General features: G+C 40.0%; 1 protein-coding gene across 1 annotated transcript; it reads right to left on the bottom strand.

Annotated features, from left to right (window-relative positions):
* Nucleotides 1–2,135: 2,135 nt before the first annotated feature.
* Nucleotides 2,136–22,609, bottom strand: dhx8 (DEAH (Asp-Glu-Ala-His) box polypeptide 8). The gene is made up of 23 exons (XM_038296893.1): nucleotides 22,501–22,609; nucleotides 22,202–22,287; nucleotides 22,034–22,106; nucleotides 21,044–21,135; nucleotides 17,498–17,604; nucleotides 16,977–17,375; nucleotides 16,729–16,873; nucleotides 16,394–16,600; nucleotides 15,852–15,939; nucleotides 15,442–15,539; nucleotides 13,777–13,924; nucleotides 13,134–13,315; nucleotides 11,463–11,657; nucleotides 11,179–11,364; nucleotides 10,884–11,094; nucleotides 10,616–10,797; nucleotides 7,937–8,077; nucleotides 7,697–7,852; nucleotides 7,460–7,597; nucleotides 7,176–7,304; nucleotides 3,889–4,085; nucleotides 3,615–3,794; nucleotides 2,136–2,817 (listed from the first exon to the last, which is right to left on the bottom strand). The coding sequence occupies exons 1-23, from the start codon at nucleotides 22,607–22,609 to the stop codon at nucleotides 2,598–2,600; spliced, it is 3,669 nt and encodes a 1,222-aa protein (XP_038152821.1). The 3' UTR covers nucleotides 2,136–2,597.
* Nucleotides 22,610–23,412: the final 803 nt, after the last annotated feature.

The raw sequence follows: 23,412 nt of genomic DNA, 5'->3' as shown, positions 1-23,412 counted from the left end.
CTAGAGTCCAGACTGTTTTGTTTTTTTCTAATGAAAAGCACGTGGATGGCTTTTTTATTTGCATTGACGTGGAACCAAATATGTTGATGTGGAGTCATTTTTTATTTTTTAGTAATGCATGTGGTGAGCACACCTGGTTTTCATTTGATGAAACATTTTCTACAATTCTTCTAAATAAAAGGTGGGAGAGTCATTTAACAATGGCTATTGCTGGTGCAATATACAAACCTGGTGCTGGTGAAGATTCTTAGTCATTCAGTCAGTCATTCCAAAAAAAGTTTTAAAAAAAATAATCCACTGGACTTTGTTTCTAAGTTTGAAGATGTTTTTGCTTCCAATCCAGGAAGCTTTTTTGAATTGGAAAAAGCTTCCTGGATGGGAAGCGGAACGTCTTCAAACTTGGAAACAAAGTCCAGTGCATTATTTTTAACTTAAAGTCATAATTAATGGCAGATTAGGGCCTCAAAGTGAGTTTAAGAACTTTGGAGATGTAAATACCACCACCTGCTGGTCACTGTAGGTACAGCAGTCCATCTTAAAATAAATATTAAAATGAGCTCTGTGCCTTATACAGGCTGATCTAAAATAAAAATAAGAAGCCAATTCATTTTGTGCCTTGGATAAAAAAAATAATAAAAATCTATTAATTGAATGTAGTGATTTGAAATGATCCAAGTGAGTGCTCCTTAACCCTTTAAAGCCCGATCCAAGAATAAAACAAAACAGAAAATTACTTTTTTTTTGGTTTGAAGTCCTTATTTGGCCTTTTAACAAAATATGTAAAAAGAGAAAACAGAAATACATTTTTGATAATTTATTACTATGCGATAAGTCAAGATTATTTTTTGTAAAGTCTTCTGCCCTCTGTTATCAGGTATATCTGATTGTGTACAATAGGATTTTAAGCAAAGTTTTTACCATTGAATTATGCAAAAGGTGTCAGACGCAAAACATTTCAGAAACCGTATGTATCAAATATGATACATTTGGCATTACAGGGTTAAAGCTTATTACTACAATGTTTAGTGGAAGGAAAAACTTTTAATGGCGCCGTTTACATTTCACAAATTTCTGTGGGTTATTTTCCTAACAGATAAAAAAAAAATTTTAATATTTTTTTTTCCTCTGGAAGATCAACAGCACTCTCAATGACAAACCTCTTGTGTACATCATCATGTCCGCCTTCCTCCATGACAGAAACGGAAAAGGCCAAACCTTCCAGAGGCCATCTGCAGTGTTTTCCATTACGCTTCATCAGCATTAATTCACTTACCAACAGGACTTTGTTAAAGTCGAACTATGAGTCAGAGATGGCAACCATGGAGTGGGAGGGGGGTCTTCCCTCAGGGTATCTAGAGACTGAGTCATATCTGTGTTAACTGGGTGATAATCATCTCCAGCTGTGACATGGTAACAGGCCTGCTGCAGGAAAATTAAGAAACAAGCTAATCTCAACTCTGAAGCATCGGACATAAGAGATAAATCTACTTTTTAATGACTTAAGTTACAACTGAGCAAAAAAAGATAAGATTAGATGCCAGAAGAGCATTTAGGAAATGTGTTTTGCGGAGCTGAAATTCAGTTTTAATAGTTGTACACATTCACATCTGTCTGAATACATGAAGCAAAAATAAAAGTTCTGGTCATTTTTAATGTTGACCCAGACCATAAACTGTGATTTTTTTTTTTTAAAGAGTCTTTGTGAAATCCTTTTTTTTTTTAATTAGGAAATACTATTTAAAATGAGACAATATATTAGATTTAGCGATTAACAGCAAACAGTTTCATCAAGGAGGACATAACTGAAAACATGAAGTATAATAAATTCAGTTTGACTTTTTGCTGTAATAAAATAAAGCAAGTGTTGAACAGGAAGAACCTGTTAAACCTTTTATTAATTGAGGAGCACAAACTAATTATAAAGTATAAAAGGAATTTGTTGATCGCAGTGTTGGGATATTTTTACTCTACCCAACAAGTCATCTTCAAAGCTGCTTTTTAAAGAATTAAAAATGGCTGCAAACGAACAAACTTTTTTATGTATATTTTATGCATATTTTAAAACATGCCAAATTGTATCAAAAATTACAAATTTCCTCTAAAATATTTTTTCTTCATGAAATAATCCATTAGACTAAAAAAAGATTCTCTTTAATGAGAACATTTAAGGTTTACAGTCACAGATACACAGATTTGCCCCTTTATAAAACATCAAACATGTTTCATTATCCTGCTGGTTAGAAATACAAGAGCTTAAAGAGTTTAAGATAAAAAGGCAAACTCCATTTGCATCAGTTGAAATAAACAGGTCGTCGTTTTCTGGACTTTTAAATTGATCACAAAAAGAGCTTGTCTTTAGTTGCTTAGTTTCTTTAAAAGAAAATTACTAATTTGACATCACGGCTACTAAACTAAATTTAAATCGTTGAAAATGTTTGAATGAAAGAAACAAAATGTACAATTTTTACAAAAAGAAAAACTTTTTGTGAGAGGAACCCCAAAACCCATCGCTTTCTGACCAATCTTAAGCAAACAAAGGTTTTGACAAAAACACCGTCCAGAAATCCAGGCTGTGGACTAATGATATCATACAAAAATCAACGGCGTCTGAAGGCGCGGGAGATTCTCCAGGCGTTCGGTTCCTCGTAACGGTTGTATAACGGTTCCAGGCGTTGCTGCTTCTTCTGCTTGCTGAGGCGGGTGGGGTCGGAGACCTTGAAGAAGGCGGGCGCGAATTCGACCAGCCATCGAGGATCGATGGTCGTCACCTCCCTCATGTACTCCTTGGTGGTCAGCACAAGCTCGTGGTACACAACCCTGTTAGAGAAAGAGAACTTTAGATATCTCTGTACTGAAGGGTGAGGCAGTGAACGGGCTGGTAAAGAATCATCGTCCTTCACTCTGTTAAAAAAAAAATATATTAAAAGAAAAAGACTAAATGTCCAAAAGGATGAAAGTTTGAAGTTTAGAACTGTGCCTACGCCACCTGGTGGCAAACAGAGGAAGCTATGAACTAGATTCCTAAAGAGGCAGCAAATAAATTTGGAGCAATGACTGAAAACATTTAAAGTCATATTGCTTCCTCCATCCCTGGAAACCTGCAACATATAGAGAGCCAGATGGTTTCAGTCAAGAAGAGGAAATCCTGGGTGAAAATATCTGTAAAAAGCTGAAGCTCAGCCTCATTGGACCTTAAAACAAAACAACGAACTTAATCTTTTATTAATGAAGGTTTGATTTAAAGAAAGTTCTGGTCATCGTTTCCAAATGACCTAAAGTGTTTTTAAAACAGCCAATGAACTGGATCCTCTCCTTAGATTCTGCCAGGAGAAGGACTCATTCATCAAAAGGCTGCTCTAATAATTAAAGATGCTCGTTAGGCAACGGTTTGATCATTTTAGGCTGAAGTAATTTGAAAAATAAATAAATAAGGATGTTAAAATGTTTGTTTTTTTTGTTTTTTTACGCAGTGTTTTATGAGCAGATTTAAAAATAGATTAAAAAGAGCTGCATAAACTTAAAATGTTTAAATAAAAAGAAAAACAAGTTTGTAAACAAAACAACTGTCAAGATATGGCGCCTCCTTTCTATGTGAATTGAACATGTGTTCGTACCATTCAGGCTGTCTGTTGAACAGAGCGCTGGAGGGGTGGATGTAGACAACTTGCTGGTCGATCAGTGTTCTGTAGCCTTCCTGGGGATCCTTCTTGGCTGCATTCCTGAAGAAACCGCTGCAGATGGCCTTCTGGACTCGCACTGTGGCTTTACCGCAGGACACCACATCCAGTTTATGTCTGTAGGAGGAGAGGAAAGGAGTAAACGGAGAAGGCATGTGATATTTCACCCTGACACACTATTCTGTCATGCAACAAGGAGGAGAAATCCCACCTGTCCATGATTCCCAGCATCTGTTTGCGGATATCCTGAGCTCTGCGCAGGGAGCGAGCCTGGATGAAGTTCTCGTAGCACCAGGGGTTGGAAAACTTGTTGTTTTTCCATGAGTTGTATACGGCCAGCAGGGTGAGGTGGTCTCCCTCAGGTTGGTGGAACTTTGCCTTCTTCTGGTCTGCCAAGGCCTGCTTGTCCTGTAAACACAGTGGATCCACTCAGGAATAGAGCTCGCTACGATTTACACATCACAGCTGCATCTCGAAAGCAGATTATCAGAAAAAAGCTCAAAATCTTCTGTCATTCAATTTAGAAAGTGACAATAATGCATAATCTAGATTCCATTCAAGTCTTCGCTCCTTTAAAAGTTGATGATTAGGGCTTTCAAACTGCAAAAATCCAACATTTTGACACAAAATTAAAAAAGAAATCAGGATACTGAAAAGCTAATTTCTATATACTCAGTACTTGCTTGCATCTACTTTTGCATGAATTACAGTGTTACAGGTGGCGTAAATTAGTATGTTAATGTAAGTGTGCAGGTGCCAGTTGCTGATTGGTTCCAGGACGATGACGACATGACATCCCATTGGTGGCTTCCTGGAAGTGACAACTATAAAAAGGCTGCTGATGTGGACTTCCTGGTTCCGTCCTCCACTCTTCCCAACTGGCCACACTGTTAACATCTGAATATTCTGGAGCTTGTAAGAGTGAGCTGCCATTTCTGTTGCTTAAGTTTTCTCCTGTTTTCTTAGTTTGGGAGTTAAGGTGACTGTTATTTGTTTACCTATACTGCAGCAGGTAAGTTGGTTCATTTCTTTGTTTTAGAAAGTTGCCATTTGTTTGTTATTTTTTGCATATAGCTCTCTCTCAAGTCATTTGCTCCATTTATGATGTAGCTTTAGAACCATTTTCCTTTTTGTAAATAAATCCCTTTCTAAAGATGTGCAACTTCGTATGTGTGAGCTGCTTGGGATGGGAAGCGGATGGATCCACTCTTTAATATGTTATGGTCTGGCAACCCTGGACGGGTCGTAACAACAGCATCAGTGTGGCACAGCATGGAGACTTTGATCCTGTGGTTCAGTTCAGGTGTTCAGGAAGACCATGTTGGTTAAACAGTGGTTGCATTGTTGGACCAGTTGCCTCATCTGTCTTGTGAAGAAACTTTGTAGATTCTCTACGCGGCTCAGGTCACATTAGGCAAGCTAATCAAGCACTGGGACACCATGATGGCTGAACCAGGTTCTGGTACTTTTGGTAGTGTGAGCTGGTGTCAGGTCTTGCTGAAAAATCAAAGCATCCCCTGCATAAAGCCTGTAAATAAAGGGAAGCTTAAGCTTTGCTCGGAAATTTCCTCATTGATTGTTGCTCTGGCTTTGGACTTAGAAACACAGCAGCAGATTAACCTGACTCCGCCAGATGGATTTGCTCCGCATATCCATCTGGAAACCTTCCGTTGAAGTAATTTTGGGAAGGGGCGAAAATACTGGTTAGCTGATTGGCCTATGTTGGTGATAGACGGGCCAAATAAACCAATCAGATCAACGAAGCTTATGACGTACTAACAGAGCGACGACGAAAACACAAGCCAATTAATAGATCAAACTCTTGCCCAAACCAGTTGGGAGAAGAGCAAAAACATCTTTTCCTCTGAGAAAAGCCTCCAGAGCAGTGTTTTGCTCTTCTTTCAGTGAAAAAATACTCTGTAATTCCGATAAAACTTGCTCGATAGCCACGCTAACGCTAGTTTCATCGGCTGAAGCCGCCATGTTCTTTAGACTGAACTGTCACGCTTCTCGTTGCGTCACACCTCAACTCGCCTCAAAGCCAACGCTGATTGGACGTTCGTTTGGTGAACGGCTCCAAATTTTATTTAACGGAGAGTCTCCAGACTGATCTGCGAGTGAAACCTTGAAAGCTCGCGAGATCAGGATGGTCTCACGAGGCTACCAGCAGATGTCATTGCCCTCAAATAGTCAAATAAAACCTTCAAACTGAACTTCCAGCAATCCAGACTCCATCTCTCTGCTCTTCCTCTAGAACATTGCTTTTCAAATAAAAATTTTTTTTTCATCTACATAGAGGATTTTGAGCTACCAGCCAACTGTCCATTCCTACTCCTTAAGTCAAGTCAGGCGTCCCCAAAGTCGTTCCTCGAGGGCCGCTGTCCTGCAGGTTTCAGAGGTTTCCTTGCTCCAGCACAGCTGATTTTAAATGAAAGCTGATTAACAGGGTTTTTGCTCAACTGCAATCCTCATAATCAGCTGTGCTAAAGCAGGGAAACTTCTAGGATCAACTTTGGGGATGCCTGATTTAAGCCATTGCTAATGTCATAGCTTTCAAGTCTCCCATTTTGGCCAAGAAACTACTGGATTTTAACCCTCTGTCCTCCGGTATTCGCAGTCTCCTGTACATTTCCCACATTATTGTATTATAAAATGATATAAAACATTGATCTTCCTCCTGAATTGAAACTGCCGCTAGCATTGCAAGTCAAAATCTGTTCATCTGCTCTCAGCTGATGTTGTAAAAATTTCCGTATTTTAAAATCCAAAACTTGACGGGAATGGTCTCTGGTTCATAAATGACTTAATGTGAGGAATGAAGAAATTTAGCTTTAAGAGGCCGATGAAATTCTTGAATGGTGAATGTTAATGATCCCCTCATAGTTATGTTTATCCCTGTTGCTAGGGAATCTTTCCTGAATGTACTTTTTCCTTCCACTCAACTTTCTACAAGTATGTTTGGATGCCACCCTCTGAACTACTAGCTTCTGCTGGACGGAGCTTTTCTGGCCTCACTTGGTTACTAGGCAGCATCTTTTTTCCAAAATGGCGACTAAATAACATTTATAAATCTAAAAGCATCTTCCCCCACCAGACTTTAGGTTATCATATCTGTTGCAAGAAACAAAAACTTGACATTTCAACGTATGTGCTTATAGGATTAATCTAATCTTAGAGTTTTGCTTTCTACATCAATTAACCAAGAAAATATTGTGGCTTTTAGAAATTTCCTACAAGGTTTTAAAAAGAAAATGAATTTCACATGCAAACCAAAATATGTTAGGGGAAGCTTTTTGGAACCCCAACACATTTTATTAGATCCACTGGATTGATAAGACTTCAAGCTTTAATGGACATAAAAGTATTACTTATTACACTTCCTTCCAGAGAAGATTTTTACATTTAGGATCTCAAATAGGTTAAAAAAAAGTTTTACTTTAACTCTGAAAGCTTTTAAAATCCCATGTTTGTAAATAAAGCCAGAAATGGAGGATGTACCTTTGGCCTGTAGAAGACGTTCTGCACAGACAACATGGACACAATGGTGAGCATCTCTTCACTGCAGCCAAGGTGGACGGACATGATCAACATCTTACACAACATGGGCTCCAGAGGAAACTCTGCCATCTGGAAGTCAAATTTTAAGGTTACCATGAGGAGTTTCAGAAAAACAAATCAGCCAGACGCATTAAGAAGCTCATTAATTAGTCCAGAAGTGGCAGATTAGTGATGAAACGATTTCTTTTTTTGTCAAAACTGAGGTTGTTAGAGTCTGAGCTCACCCTTCTCCCCAGGCGTGTTAGTAAGCCTTCATCATCTAGAGCTCCTAAAGTGTAAAGCTGCTCCATGGCTGTGATCAAAGTCTCCATAGGAGGAGCATCCATAAAGTCAAAAGACAGGAGGTCATTGATGCCCATGGCCTAGCAGAGAGAAAGAAAATTAGTTAAAACTCTAAGAAAACCAGCATGTGAATAAATCCATTAAGATATAATGACTGTAAATCAAACAGGATGTTTAACCTTTAAAGACAACACTGTGCTGGCCAGGTTGGTCCTCTGGATCTCAGGAACATTGGTAGTCAGCATCTCGTCTCTGTAAGCTCTCTCCGTGTAGAGCCTGTAACATTTCCCAGGACCAGTTCTTCCGGCACGACCTGCCCTTTGTTTAGCCTGGGCCTAAAATCAGAGCCAATCAAACTATCTTTTAATATTGGGAGTCCTCAATGAACCATAAACCTCCGAAGAATCTATGAATCCAACCTGTGAAATGGGAGTCACCACCAGCTGATCGATACCAGTTTTGGAGTTGTACACCTTCTGTTTGACGAAGCCTGGATCCACCACGTAGTAGATTCCATCGATGGTCAGAGAGGTCTCTGCGATGTTTGTAGCAATTATGACCTAAAGAAAAGATCAGAAGATTTTGAACCAAGTACCATCCACTGGATTTTATCTTGTAAACAAAAATTGGAAGAACCCAAATGGCATCTATTGGAACTGCATCTTAAATCCCAGATGGAGGCATTTTTAAGTGCAGCCCTTCTCGTTTTTGGTGATACAAATCAAAACACTGTGACTGTCTCACAGCTTAACCCAGAGCAATTCAAACTTTTTAAAATGGCCACTGGTTAGACATAAATTCCTGCCTATGCTGTTGCTGCAAAATAAAAATAAAAAAAGTTTAGAAATGTTGATGCTACAGGTCTGTAGGTGTCCAAATTCTGTTATACACATTTGACCATTTATTGGATCATTTAAAACGCATTCTGATCCATAGGTTAAAAATATAAACCAAGTTGCTCTCACACTTAATGCACGACAACATGCGGCCCAGAATAAATGCTAACCTCAAGCCCCACCCATTGCTTTTATGCTTTTATCATTGGCTCATGTCAATAATTTTCATAAACATCACTGCATAAGAAGGTATAGAAGACGTAATAGAAGAGGGCGTGAGTAAAACGGGTTGTGAGAGAAGCCGTTTATTTTACACAACGCGACCGACAGGATGACCGGTTTGACTAAAAACTCTGGGTTGTGCTTTAATAGAAGGTTAACAGGCAGTTGAAAACAAACACACCCAAAACACTGACCTGAAAATCTTAGGAGGAGCTATTTTATGGAAGATGCAATTTCATATCAATTTTCCTTGGATTACTGAAATAAAAAGACTACAGATGCCTTCAAACAGCAACCGTGGGACTTTGGCAAAGCCAAATTACCGCATTTTTGCGACTATAAGGCGCATATAAACGTCTTTTTTTTTTCTCAAAATGTGCGGCGCGCCCTATAGTGCGGTGCGCCCTATGTGTGTTGTTACTGCGGACGTTGAGAACACCATGAGAACGTTAAAGGGGGAAGTGTGGGCGTGGATTGTGTATAAAAGACCAGGTATGTGCTTTAGGCAAAACATTGTTGTCTTAACAACCCTGAAAATGGAGAAGAGACACGCCTATGAAGCACAGTTTAAACTGAAGGCTATCAGCTACGCAGAGGAACAGGAAAATCGAGCAGCTGCGAGAGAATTCAAGATTAATGAATCGATGGTTCGCAAGTCGAGGAAGATGGAAAACGAACTCCGACAGGTGAAGAAGACGCAGCCGAGTTTCCGCGGACATAAGGCGAGGTGGCCCGAGTTGGAGGAAAGACGCTGGATGGATGAGGAGATGATGAAAGCGTGGCTGAGGGAGGTGTATGTGAGGAGACCAGGTGGTATTTTCCACGCATCACCATCGCTGTTAATCTGTGACTCCATGCGTGCCCATCTCACAGCCAATGTGAAAAACATGGTGAAACAAATGAACGCTGTGCTTGCTGTTATTCCGGGAGGTCTGACAAAGGAGCTTCAACCGCTCGACATCGGTGTGAACCGGCCGTTCAAAGTAAGGCTGCGAGCGGCGTGGGAGCGATGGATGACAGACGGAGACCACAGTTTGACGAAAAGTGGAAGGCAGAGCCGGGCAAGTTACGCCACCGTTTGCGGATGGATTGTAGATGCTTGGACTAACGTTTCTGCTGGGACTGTTGTTCGAGCTTTCGCAAAAGCCGGCATCATTTCCAAGGAGCCGCCCGGCACGGAAAGTGACTCTGACAGCGAAGAAGGGGAAATCGGCATGTCTGATTTAGTAAAGCTGTTTAATTCAGAAACAGAGGATGATGACTTTGATGAGTTTGATTAATACATGAATAAAGCACAAACATACTCAGTTTTGCTCCCACTCTATTTTTAAATATGCAGTAGAGGTATTTAAACGTAGTAGATGACATGTACCGGTATAGAAAACCCGCGCCCTATAATCCGGTGCGCCTTATGTGTGTGTTAAATACAGAAATGACACACATAACTGAGACTGCACCTTTTAGTACGGTGCGCCTTATGGTCGTGAAAATACGGTAGGTAGAAAAGGAAAATATTTTTACAGCATTATTAAACAGTATTCTTATAAAAATTATGAGGCTGCCTGTATAAATAAAGGTTTAAATAAAAATTATCTTATTATGGTCATTATTAACAAAAAAAACCTACTTATTGAATTTTGATGCTGGTATAACCGCAGTAAAAAATAAAAAAATATGTTTCTGTTTAGCTGGTAGGGACTAAAAAATTTGTCAGGATCACCACAAACAAAAACAGAGTGCTAAAATATGGGAACAATCTGGGACATTTTCTCTGTTATGTCAGGTGTGTTTTTTTTTTATTCAAGCTCATATTATTCAAGTCGCTACTCTGTTTTCTACAGTTAACCTCACCTCTGGCTCAGGTCTTCAACTGGAAGTCTCCTGGTTTCAAACTAACGTGTTTGGTTTGAGTTTTATACGCACTTTTTTTTCAGTGTGTACCTGTTTATGATTTAAAATATATTTGCTTCTGGAAGAGATTTAGGGAAGTTAGAATGCTAAACAAAGGCAGGCAGAAACAGTGCAACTCTTCTAAAGTACCTTTCTGCTCCCTGGAGGTGCAGGATCAAAGATTCTGGTCTGCATCTCACTGGGCAGAGCAGAATAAACTGGAAGGATGATGAGTTCAGGGACATCAGGTCCAAGAGACTTCATCCTCTCATACAGAATCTCACAGGCAGTGTCGATTTCTTCCTGTCCGGTTAAAAACACCAGGATGTCACCTGTGCACAAAGAGGAAACAACATCGACGTTAATACTGTGACTTAAGCGCTGTTTAAATGTTTGATGCTCTTATTTTCCTGCTGACCTGGAGGCTCAGTCAGATGAATCTGCATGACGGTGATGAGGCTGGCGTCTAAATAGTCTGTCTCAGGTTCCTTGGTGTAAAGAACCTCCACTGGATATGTTCGGCCTGGGATGGTGAAGATGGGGGCTTCATAGAAATATTGGGAGAACTTCACAGCGTCCAGTGTGGCCGACGTTACGATCAGCTTCATGTCTGTGCGTTTCTGAACAGTCTGAAGACAGATAAACACTCAGAAAAGTTCTCCACTGTCCACATCGAAAGAAACATGCAATAACCTTTCGTCCCTGTAGCTTACCTTCTTAAGGAGACCAAACAGAACGTCAGTATGGATGGTCCTCTCGTGGGCCTCGTCCAGCATGATTATGGCATACTGGCCCAATTCGGAGTCGATCAAACACTCCCTCAGCAGCATACCGTCTGTCATGTACTTGATCACCGTCTCAGGGCTGGTGCAATCTTCGAATCGGATGGTATAACCCACCTGCAGAAAACAAGCAATACCTCAAGACATTTAACAACAGAAACGTTCCTATGACGACGGTGCGGATCAACAGAAGTACTGAAGGAGGAAAAGCTCACCTCTTGTCCCAGACAGCAACCGTACTCCTCCGAGACCCTCTTAGCCACCGACATGGCGGCGACACGGCGGGGCTGCGTACAGCCGATCTTCCCTCTGGTGGTGTAACCTGCCTCTGCCAGGTACTGAGTGATCTGGGTGGTCTTCCCAGAGCCAGTCTCTCCAATGACAATCAGGATCTGGTTGTCATGAACCGCCTGTGACACAACGACAGAGAGTAAATGATACAGCATTAAGATTTGCGTTTTGTCTGCAACCACAGATCTGTTAGTAACCAAGATTATCAGCTAGTTTATCTGTTAAGATTCTCATTCATCCAGGTCAAGGATGACCACAAGGATGTTGTTAATTGTGGATTATCTTGTGTGGCTTGTTGTATAAATATAAATATACATGTATTGCCTCTGGGGCATGTAACAAAAGTAATTTCCCTCTGGGATTATTAAAGTATTTCTGATTCTGAAACCTGTCAAGTTCAGTTTAGCAAAACTAGAAGTTGAACTTCACGTACAGTTGCCTAAACTGAACTTTTTAAGCTTATTATCAGTTAGTCTTAAACTTTAATCTTTTTTTCCCCTCACATAAATCAGCAACGCACCATACTTAAATGCTAACAGGACCCACTCTACAGTAGGTGATTGATTGCTCATTCAGGGTTCCTACAGCATAAGGCATGTTAAATTCAAGACTTTTTAATGCCACTTGAAATAAAAATTTAAGACCAAATTCACAAGAAACACAAGAAAAACCTGCTTGCGACAACCTAACCCAAAGGTTTATTATAACATAAACCCCTGCACTAATGTTTCAAATTTTGAAAAGCCTCCCATACAGGAAGAAAGCTAAAAACACACAAAGGACAGATATATTTTAACAATTATTTAACTGAATTCACAAACTTTGTTTTAGCAGGGAACAAAACAAATCAGTTTTAAAGCCACAACATAACCAGTGCTAAGTCTTTTATGCAGCTATTTTTCTTTGTATCGTTTTCTTAGTATGTTTGATTTGGTGACTCGTTTTTGATGCTTTGTGTTTCGTGCTTCGCATGTGTGACTCCACTGCCTTAATTCCCATCGTTCTGAGCTTGAATGACTTCTTGCACAAAATCCACTGAGCCTCATGTATGTTCCCTGGTTTTATCCATGGAGAAAACTCTTGGCTGGAGACCATTTTACGTTACATTTACACTTGCTCATATTTTCCAGACAAAAAGTAAATGGTGCATCTCCCAAATGTCCCGGCCGCAACAACGCTTTTATTGGTTCCGCTATCGGGACGGAACCAATAATGGCGAGCCGTTATTTTTTTTTTTTATACAATAAAAAAAAAAAATTGTCAATTTTAATGTTTTATTTAGATTATAAAAATAAATTGTAATAAAAATAATCCTATTTATGATGTTTTAAAAATTAAGACCTACGAAAGACTGATTTAAGACATTTTAATGCCAATAAAGGTCTTTTATATTAAAGAATTCAATGCCTTTTAAGACTTTTTAAGGACCCGCGGGAACTCTGTATAAAGAGCATGCAGCTGATTAGTACCAGTTTCTTCTGGAATGTTTTAATGCTGAAAATTGATCAGCGGATGGATATTATGCATTTTGAGAAAACATTTCAAACAGTGACAATATTCTCCAATGGTTCCAGTAAGATAAGATAAGAAATCACCTGAATGAGCTGCTCCTTTAGTTTGTAGATGGGAAGGCTTTCTCTTTGCTCCAAGATGGACAGCTGCGTTTTCTTTCCATACGAGGCCTTGTTCCCCCCAAAAGCATGCTTCTTCCACTCTGGAATGTCATTAGGCATCATTCCAATCCCCCTCATGTTGGCAGCAATCTGTCTACCATCAGCTGGAAGAGAGGATTAATGTGTTTGTTATAACCCAATTACAACACTCCACCTAAAACTAAGCAAGATCCCAGTCGGATCAGTAGGGTTACAAGGAAAACTTGAAACTACTGAGGATCTACAGAAAAAATAAACTACAGAGTATTGGACCCATCGGCTAAATGGGGGGTTGCAGGAAGCCAGATAGGCATCTCCTGCATTAGGAGGCCTAATTTCTGCCAGCACTGAGGAAGTCTGATGGCTCAGACTGGCCTTTGGCCCTAATAAAGCAGGACCAAAACACTAACACAGAATAAATAAAATCTTCCTAAAGATTGGCAGACAAATCCAAACAGTATTTACTATCAAAAAATATTAAATTAGAAAAGATTGAAGTAATCCGAACTCTAACGAAAACACGAGTTCAGCATCAATTTATGAATCTTAGAAATAATCTAACAGGCAGATCTAAGGGCTTCCTAACCGTCTGGCAGCGGGTCCACCCAGTGTTTGTTCAGCCCCATGGGGATAGAGTCCATTTCTGCCTCTCGAGCGGCCTGTTTCAGCTCCCGTCTCTCTTTAGCCAGAGCGCTTTGCATCATGGCTGCCTGTGACAGCGAGCCGTCTGGATTCTGAGAAGACAGACGGATTACCCATAAAACATCCAGCTGTAATTCTAGTGCATTGATCAAAGCAGCAAATCAAAAACAGCAATTAAGAGGACAAGCATCAGCTGACAATTCTTTCCTTGAAAGTTTAAAAACAACTTAGCATATGGTCTAACATTTTAATGTATATAAATCAAAGGATTTAAGCCTTCTTCATTATATTGTGATATTTTTGTGAGACTGTATTGACAGTCTCACTCAAAATTACTTTAAAATCACCGACATTCGCTGAAAACAACCCACAAGCGTTGCTGGCGCCATTTTTGTTGTATTGTACACATTCTCGCGTGATTTTCCACCAGATTGCGTGATTTTTGTCCGGAGCGAATCAGGCACATCTTTTTCGACTTGGCAGGCTAAAAAACAACAACAAGGCTATTTTACCCTGCACCCATTTCACCCACCACCCAGATAACCCTAGATTAAAAATTATTTGTCAGGGATTAGGAAAATTGGCATAGTTGTATGCCATGCGCACAGTGTAAATATGGCAGTCTTCTGTACAGTGATGCAGGTCATACATTAAAAAATGTTCATTAAATTTTTTTCTCTCAGACATTGGAGATGTGCATTTAAATGTTATAGAGCTAAACATGTTAAATTGGTGAGCTGTTATGTTATTATTATTGTCTTGTTGCTGCATTTATTTTCTCAGGGAAAACTAATCCAGAGTCAGTTAAAAGTCAGGGAATTCTGAAATGATGTAAGACTGTGGAAACTCTGAATAAAATAACTATGTATAAAGATTCTCTAGAAAAGTCACATTATATTAATAGTATTATCTTGTATAAACATACCGTGACTCTAAAATAAAAGTTATTCATTTGTGACATTGACTTCTATCTTGTGATTTATCTTAAGTTTTTAACCTGTCAAGTTTTTTGGGGGGGATTTTTAACAATACAATTTATATTTTTCCAAGCACACAACAGTTTAAAGCAAAGTTTAGTTTGAAAAGAATGTGCAGAAAGGATTGAAAAGCATGTTAACACGGTAATGTAGGCTTGAGTTCATTATCTGACGCATGCAGATACACACCAGGAACCTGGAAACTTAAGAAATACAGAATTACAAAAAACAATTTTTAAAAAAAAGACATGTTTCATTGATATATATTACGGCATGAATATTAGAAACTATATTTATCCAACATTATACTGGGCAAGTAAAAATTGTTTCTGGGCAAATAAAATGTGAAAGTCACTTGCCCAAAGGGCAAGTGGTAAAAATCCTTAACATCAACCCCTGATTGAGTAGTAGTAGTCCCGAGGCCCAATGTATGAAATTAACCAAATCCAAGGATAAAAACCTGTGCCGTCTATTTCTATTTCCCGTTTCTCAGGTACTCAGGTGACAAACTACAAAAATGAAATCTAAAATATGTCTTTAAAGCGTTACATGATAGAAAAAATACAAGAAAAGCCTCCAATAATGACCCATTTATGTACTGTGTGAGTAAAAGGCCACCCCTGCTGCCGTACCTTAACAATTTTAACTGGGCTCATATCCATGCTCTGTTTGGTGTGTCCTCTTAGAAACGGTGGCTCCTCTTCAACAAGCTCGATTTCCAGGTCCTCGTCTGTTTGAAATCAACCAACAGGAGAGCAAACAGTGACATGTTTAAAGTTGAGCATGAGCCAAATATGATAACTGATCAATTCACTGTGTAAAGTAGAAATAACACATAGGATCACATGTTGTTCAATGACATGGTAATAAACATCTTACCTCACAACTACCGGATAATATGTTTAACTAGAGGTGATTTTGCCCATAAATTGTTCTACTACTTAATTTCTGATAAAAACAAGACTTCATTTTAAGAAAATTCATCATTTAAATACATTCATAATGCAAAATAAAAAAGGAAAAGAAGTAGACCACTGCCTACCCTCTTCATCATCCACTTTAGGAAGAATTCCCGTCTCGTCATCAAAATCTGGGAATTCTTCCTTGGACAAAACGTTGGCAGCAATCATCTGAAAGCAGGAATGTCACATTAAAAAAAATGTTAAAATGCTAACAGCATGCTAACGGACAGGATTAGACCGAACTTCACACACCTTGGTTAACACCCAGAACCAATATCCTCAAGTTCAAGGACGACTTACAGCAGCATTTAACCCCCGCTACACTGTAGTTCTCATAAGCTATTTTTAGATGGCAGATCTGACTGTAAACTTGGGCTCTTTTAACTGGAACAGTCTTTATCATTAAAATGTCTTTCTTGGGTCAGTTTAGGCGAGTTTCGTCTTCACAGAACAGAAGACTTTAAGATTAAGTGACATGCTCTGTCTACTAATTACATGATTTCTAAAGAAAACTGGACATACATATTTTAAAACATTAGAATCATTCTGTCACTTATTTATTATTTTTGTTTTTATCCTTAATAAAGAAGAGTTTTTCCTCATGGGAACAGTGAGGGCTGACCTGTTTAATCTCCCACTTCTCTGGGTCAGAGATCTTGGTGAGCCTCTTGCGCTCCAAGGTGTCGTCCTGCTCCATCTCGGGGGCGTGGCCCAGGTTCAGGTTACTCGGTCTGTCGGGGTTCCTCATGGAGACATCATCTCCTCCTTCTGGACCCATATTCCTTCTCCTGTTGGGGTTGATATCCTCTCCGGTGTCCTGGTCCACATCCTGGTAAGAAAAAAAGTCAACTAGTTAGGGTAAACCACATACACTTAGTATCTTTAAGTGGCAATACTATTATTTCATGTATCATGAACTAAATTTAATAATATTTTAATTATGCTGTTTGATCTTACCTTCATACTTAGGCTTGTCTTGGAGCCAGTGAAGGAGAGCACCTTCACTTTGACTCTTTGGCCCTTGCTGACAACGTCGGCCACATTAGCGACCCGACCCTCTCTGCGCAGCTCTGAAATGTGGACCAATCCCTCCCAGCGTTTTCTAGACAGCAGTTGGGAAGAATGAATGAGTTCAAACTGAGCAGAATGAAAAGAATAGAGCATTTTGGCCACTGATTGTTTTTCACCGGTTACTTCATGCTGACCTTAAACCCTCGAGCTGAACGAAGCAGCCAAACTGCATGATGCTGGTAACTTTTCCGTTGTAAATGTCGCCCACAGAAGGCTCCTCTGGAGGAGGCCGGTCCACGTGTTTGTCTTTCCAGCGCTCAGAGTCCTTGTCCGAGTCTTTTCTAGGGCTGGGTGAACGCTCAGACCAGCGGTAAGACTTGTCTCTTCTTTTACCATGATCTCGGTCTCTATCTCTGTGTCGGTCACGATCCCAGGAGCGGGACCTGGACCGAGATCTAGAACGGTGCCGTCTCTTCCCGTCTCCTCCCCGGTCCCGGTCTCTATCCCGGTCCCTGTCTCTATCACGATCTCTGTCTCTATGCCGGTCTCTGTCCCTTTCTCTGCTTCGGCTACGACGTCTGCTCTTTTCTGATCTGTTAAAGTAAAATAGGAAATCTACATGAAAAGTCCCAATAACAAATGTGCACTTCAACTTTAACTGAGCAAAAACTCAGAAAAAGTTTCTACTCGTCTCAAGGTTAACAGAATCTCTTACTTGGTCGTGCTGATTTTGGAGTCGCCCCCACTGACACTGGGCATCAACATCTCTAGTTCTTTTATCGCATCAGCAGCGACTTTCACGTCGTCTTCATCCAGCACCCGCTGCGAAGTTCAAGCAAAAACAGAAACTCATACATCAGATCTATTATGTATTATTTATTTTATTAATGTTGTAATATTATTACGGCCTATGGAGTGGCGGTCTAGTGGTAAGGGCATAGAGCTTGAAATCCCGAGGTTCTGAGTTCGAGCCCCACTCCCACAGATATACACACACACACATATACTCATCTTTGTTAAAATAAAGTCTAAAACTTTTTATTTGAAATAAATATCTATTTTATTTGTCGAATCAACCATAACATTTACCGTATTTTCACGACCATAAGGCGCACCGTACTAAAAGGCGCAGTCTCAGTTATGTGTGCCATTTCTGTATTTAACACACACATAAGGCGCACCGGACTATAGGGCGCGTTTTTTATATACAGGTACATGTCCTCTACTACCTTTAAATACCTCTACTGCGTATTTAAAAATACAGCGCGGGCAAAACTGAGTATGATTGTGCTTTATTCATGTATTTATTACAAAGTATTAATCAAACCTGGGAGCTGGCCGTGAGACAGACACATCGCAGATGACACAGCGCTGTGATTACTCCTAAATTAACCTAAAATCTTGAAACCTGCCGACGGAATATGTTTCCTTTTATTACTGGTATCCTGGTGCCTGCACTGTAAATTATTTAGATGAAAAACACCTGCCAGCCGCCGCGGTGAAACCGGAGGCTACCTGGCCTAGAGGCTGCTGTTGAATTAAGTTTTCAGGTAGAAAAATAGAGCGGGAGCAAAACTGAGCATGTTTGTGCTTTATTCATGTATTTATTACAAAGTATTAATCAAACCCATCAAAGTCATCATCCTCTGTTTCTGAATTAAACAGCTGCGCTAAATCAGACATGCCAATTTCCCATTCTTCGCTGTCAGAGTCACTTTCCGTGCAGCGCGGCTCCTCAGAAATAATGCCGGCTTTTGCGAAAGCTTGAACAACAGAGCCAGCAGACACGTTAGTCCAAGCATCTGCAATCCATCCGCAAACGGTGGCGTAACTTGCCCGGCTCTGCCTTCCACTTTTCCTGAAACTGTGGTCTCCGTCTGTCATCCATCGCTCCCACGCCGCTCGCAGCCTTACTTTGAACGGCCGCTTCACACCGATGTCGAGCGGTTGAAGTTCCTTTGTCAGACCCCCGAGATAACGGCGAGCACAGCGTTCATTTGATTCACCTTTTTTTTCACATCGGCTGTGAGAAGGGCACGCATGGAGTCACAGATTAACAGCGATGGTGATGCGACCACCTGGTCTCCTCACATACACCTGCCTTTCATCATCTCCTCATCCATCCAGCCTTTTTCATTTGCGTTAATATCATATGTCATCAGAGCGCTGTGTCTGTCTCGCTTTCAGCTCCCAGATCAGCTTCTCTGATTGGTCGATGCGGCGCTTCCAGCAGCAAAACTTCAATTTTTCCATCTCGAGCTGCAGCAGCGCGTTGGCGGTGCGTCAGATGCTTAAACTCTCCCAACGCGCTGCGCCTGCAGCTCAAAACGCGCTGCGGGACCTTTTGCTGCGCCTATACGCGCGTCAACCATTGACTTTGCATGTAAATACGCTGCTTCTGCTGCGCCTGCTGGGTCCGGTTCACACCGATGTCCAGCGGTTGAATAAAAGCGAGCACAGCTTAATTTGTTTCACCATGTTTTTCACATCAGCGATGGTGATGAGCGGGAAAAAAAAAAAAACACCTGGTCTCCTTACATTCCGCCACTCTTTCATCATCTCCTCAATGAGGTGGTCTCAAAAGTCGCAGTTACAACACACATAAGGCGCACCGCACATTTTGAGGGAAAAAAAAAAGACGTTTAAGTGCGCCTTATAGTCGTGAAAATACGGTAGCTGTTTTCCGAAGACTATGGCTCTAAAACAATGTAAACAAGTTCCTCTAATCAACAAACACGTTTATACATGCATCTAAATAAATCACAATTAGGGCTGGGCATTATGGCCCAAACTTTCTAAAACCCTAAGAAAATCTAGCCTCGTGAGACCATCCTGATCTCGCGAGCTTTCAAGATTTCACTCGCTGATCAGTCTGGAGACTCTCCGTTGAAGAAAATTTGGATCCGTTCACCAAACGAACGTCCAATCAGCGTTGGCTTTGAGGCGGGTTGAGGTGTGACGCAACGTAAAGCGCGACAGTTCAGTCTAAAGAACATGGCGGCTTCAGCCGATAGCCACGCTTTCAGCGAAAAAGTTGAGAAACACTTGCTTACATACTTAATGTATTTTGGCTTGTTTTTATGCACTTTAATGTACTGTATGGAAAATATGATTCTTTATGAAATACCTTATAATTGTGAAATTGAGAGGTCCTATTTTATCTTTTTACTTGAAAAAGCTAATGGAGCACTTTTATTTATAACCATTGGTTCATAACCATTAATATTTTGTTAGTACTTAGAATGCAGTATTATGTTGCATCATGCAGTAAAAGTACTGAGTAAATCTGTTTTTTTACCTCAATAAATTTAAGGTCATTCCTATTTTATTTGTGTACGCTTTAATCATTAACATTACAGGCACATTCTTTTACAACCCAAATAACAGTAAAGGGTAAAAAAACTGAGTTCGCAAGAATTAAAATGGAAAAAACAGAATTTGGGAAAAAATAAAACGGATTCTATAGGGCCCTAGCTTTGAAAAGAATAGACTTGGGGTTTTACTTGAAACGGGAGCAGGGAGAGGCTCCACGCTCATTAATTTCTAAGAAGGACATATTCGCCGTTTTACCGAAAGGCTGTTTTTTTACACTCCCCCTGCAGCTTTCTGTCGCACTTCCTACGTCACAGTTAGTTGCGCTCATTGGTCAGAGCGTTGTCTAATAGGCACAGACATGGTTTGAAAAAGAACGGGTTTTTCTCATCAACAATCTTCCGATGTCTCATTCATCTGGGTCAGACTAAATTACACATTTAATCTCACATTTATACTGGTTTATCAGGCTATAATTAGTGCTGTATATTGGTTGTTCTTATAGCTAATAGATGCTTTAGATTTATTTATTAAATTAGTTGATGATTGTGTCAATAATCGATTAATCAGGATTAATTGTTTTAGCCCTTTTATACATAATGCATTTTTGTATTTATTTACAATTATAGTCAGCAGCTCATGAAAACCCAACATTTAGAAGACTAAACAACAAAGTAATAGACTAAACAAAATTTTAAAGACAGAAATGTGGGTCTCTAACAACCTAACTCCAGCTGTAGTTCAATTAAAGCTTAAACAGAATTTGCTTCCCAATCCTCTATCTTCAGCCATATCTCCATCTTTTTGTCCTTTTTCTTAGATCTTTCCTTTTCAATAAGCTTGAATACAGAGTTTAGTAAACAGTTTGTTTAGACCTTGTTCATTTCAGAATTATGCTGAGTGAAAAGAAGTTCAAACGGAAGAAATATGAGTGCAAATATTAGCGTACCTTTGGTGATGGATCGTTGGGTTTACACAGTGCAGGAAACAATTCCTTCAGCCTGTCTTTCTCCGTTTTTGGCTTGAATGAAACATCAGAGGCTGCAGAGGAAATCAGGTAGAGCTCATGAAATTAGATCATTGTGAACAAAATGTTTGGTGGTCACTTGTTTTAAAAAAACAAACACATTAGTTCATCACATATAAAGAAGAGTGACAAAATTCAGAATCAGGCCAGTCTGCTGATCAATCTAGCACAGCTACACCTCATCATTGAACCCGTTTTTTCTAGCAAGAGCGGATGCAAAATGTATAATGTTGACATCATAAAGGGCAGGGCCACCGAGCAGATCTGGTACCTACACCGGATAGGAGAGTCCGAGTACCACCACCTCTTTGCAAAGCTGAATCCGACGTGGTTTATAGACATACAATGTGAGCAAGTAGATTGCATCACAGCGTCATGCTGAACATGCATCGTGAACTGCGAACTCACTGTACCACAAAACCACTGGTTTTCGTCGTACAGTGTGAGCTATAGCTGTGTGCACGAAAAAATAAAAATAAAAATGAAAAACTGCACAGTGTAGGCCCGGCTTAAAGCACAATGACCGAAATTGCAAGACCTCAGGGCCAGAAAGGTTTTGGTGAATCGGTGAGGATCATAATCTGAAACAAGTGATAAAATATCACTTTTAATACATTATTGAAAGCAAGGACTAGGAGGCCTACCTTTAAACTACATAAGCGTTACTATCTCTAAGGCCTGGTTCTGCTGGTGGTTTCTTCCTGTTAAAAGGGAGTTTTTTCCTCTCCACTGTCGCTGCAAGCATGCTTAGTGTGAGGGATTGCCTTCAATCAACTAGATTTCCTTAGATAGGGAACTGAATCAATTTGACTGTATGATCTGGTGAATTGTAAAGTGCCTTGAGATGACTTGTGTCGTGAATTGGCGCTATAGAAACAAACTGAATTGAATTAAGGTAAAGGGGAATATTACCTTTACTTGTTGATGCCTTAGATGGGGGTCGCATCGTCTGAATGAGTCTGAGCAAGTTACCGATGAGGGAATCCTGCAATAAAAAAACAATAAAAAATGATTCAATATGGAGCAGTTTGGGCAATAACACCTTCTTTTAGCCACCAATGCCACAGTTTGCTGACTTACAGCGAATTCGGCTCCATTTTCGAGCAGAAGAACTTTGAATCCATCGAAGCTCGGCTCTTTTTCAGCAAGACTAATAACAAACTCAGCTATAACGAAAAAAAGGAAAACAAGGTTAGAATGGACTTTAGCTTCAACTCCTGTTACCCAATGTTCAGATTAACCAATGTTAATTGAGATGACTCGAACAACTACGAAGACAAAATGACGGTTTGAAAAGCCTGCCACATATTAGCAACAGAGCTAACGTACAGGCTAGCTTATCAAGGTAGAGGACTGAAAGGAAAGTTTTAAAACGCCACCTAAATCTTTGTCGTTAATTCCCAGATGATTGTCGAGTTCCGTGCAGACCTTCGACACCAAAGATAAATATTCCAACTGCGATAACTCGTCAACTCCACCGTCTGCCATTTTCCACGAGTCTTGTTGTTGTTCAACAGACGTATGTGACGGCAGACATATTGAATGTGGACGACTTCCTCTTCCGTTGTGGGAGGAAACAGGGTTCCCGCGCTTCCCCCTGCTGGCCACGCGGTGGCGCCAAAATACAAAATAAAGTGACTAATTAGGAGCTATGTGTCCAAATGTGTTCCATGCCCTTTTAACAAGGATTTTGATACAGTTTATTAACTGTGACCCACTAAAAGGTTGAATGTCATTGTAGAATTTATTTTAAACAAATTCAACTTATTTGGAAAATACTATTTATTACCAATATGGGTTTTTAGAAAAACAAGTTCCAGTGCTTACAAAGACTAGCGTTAGAGACAGTTCTTTACTGTTTTTGAAAAATAATAACAAGTCACAGTAGCTGCACTTTATCAAATTTTTTCCGGTCTAAAAGCAACAGATATCTTTTTCTTATGAGACTGTATATAACAGAAAAACAAAGTGGTGCAAAAACAAAAATTTATTCTCCCCTTTGTCCTAATACTCCATTTTTTTTTCTCAAAAAAGCAAAATTTTTTATGCATTCGTATTTAGCACCACATTATGTTGCGGTTACATTATTGGTTTGCTTATAAAGCTTAAGCTCAGTCAGTTGGATGCACAGATCAGTTTTAACCTGACGAGCACAACTAATAACTATCCTGCAAGGATCTCCCACCTAATCTCTGCAGCTCACTCACATGGACCTCCTCGCTGCTCCTCTGATAAATTATGTTTCTTCTCCAACCTGTCAGTTTAGCCCGACAGGCATATCTTGTTAGGTT

Source organism: Cyprinodon tularosa, unplaced genomic scaffold (genome assembly GCF_016077235.1).
Source record: "Cyprinodon tularosa strain WSP-4 unplaced genomic scaffold, ASM1607723v1 ctg38, whole genome shotgun sequence".
NCBI lineage: Eukaryota > Metazoa > Chordata > Actinopteri > Cyprinodontiformes > Cyprinodontidae > Cyprinodon > Cyprinodon tularosa.
Note: the sequence above shows the minus strand (reverse complement) of the source record. Positions and strands in the feature narration are given on the sequence as shown.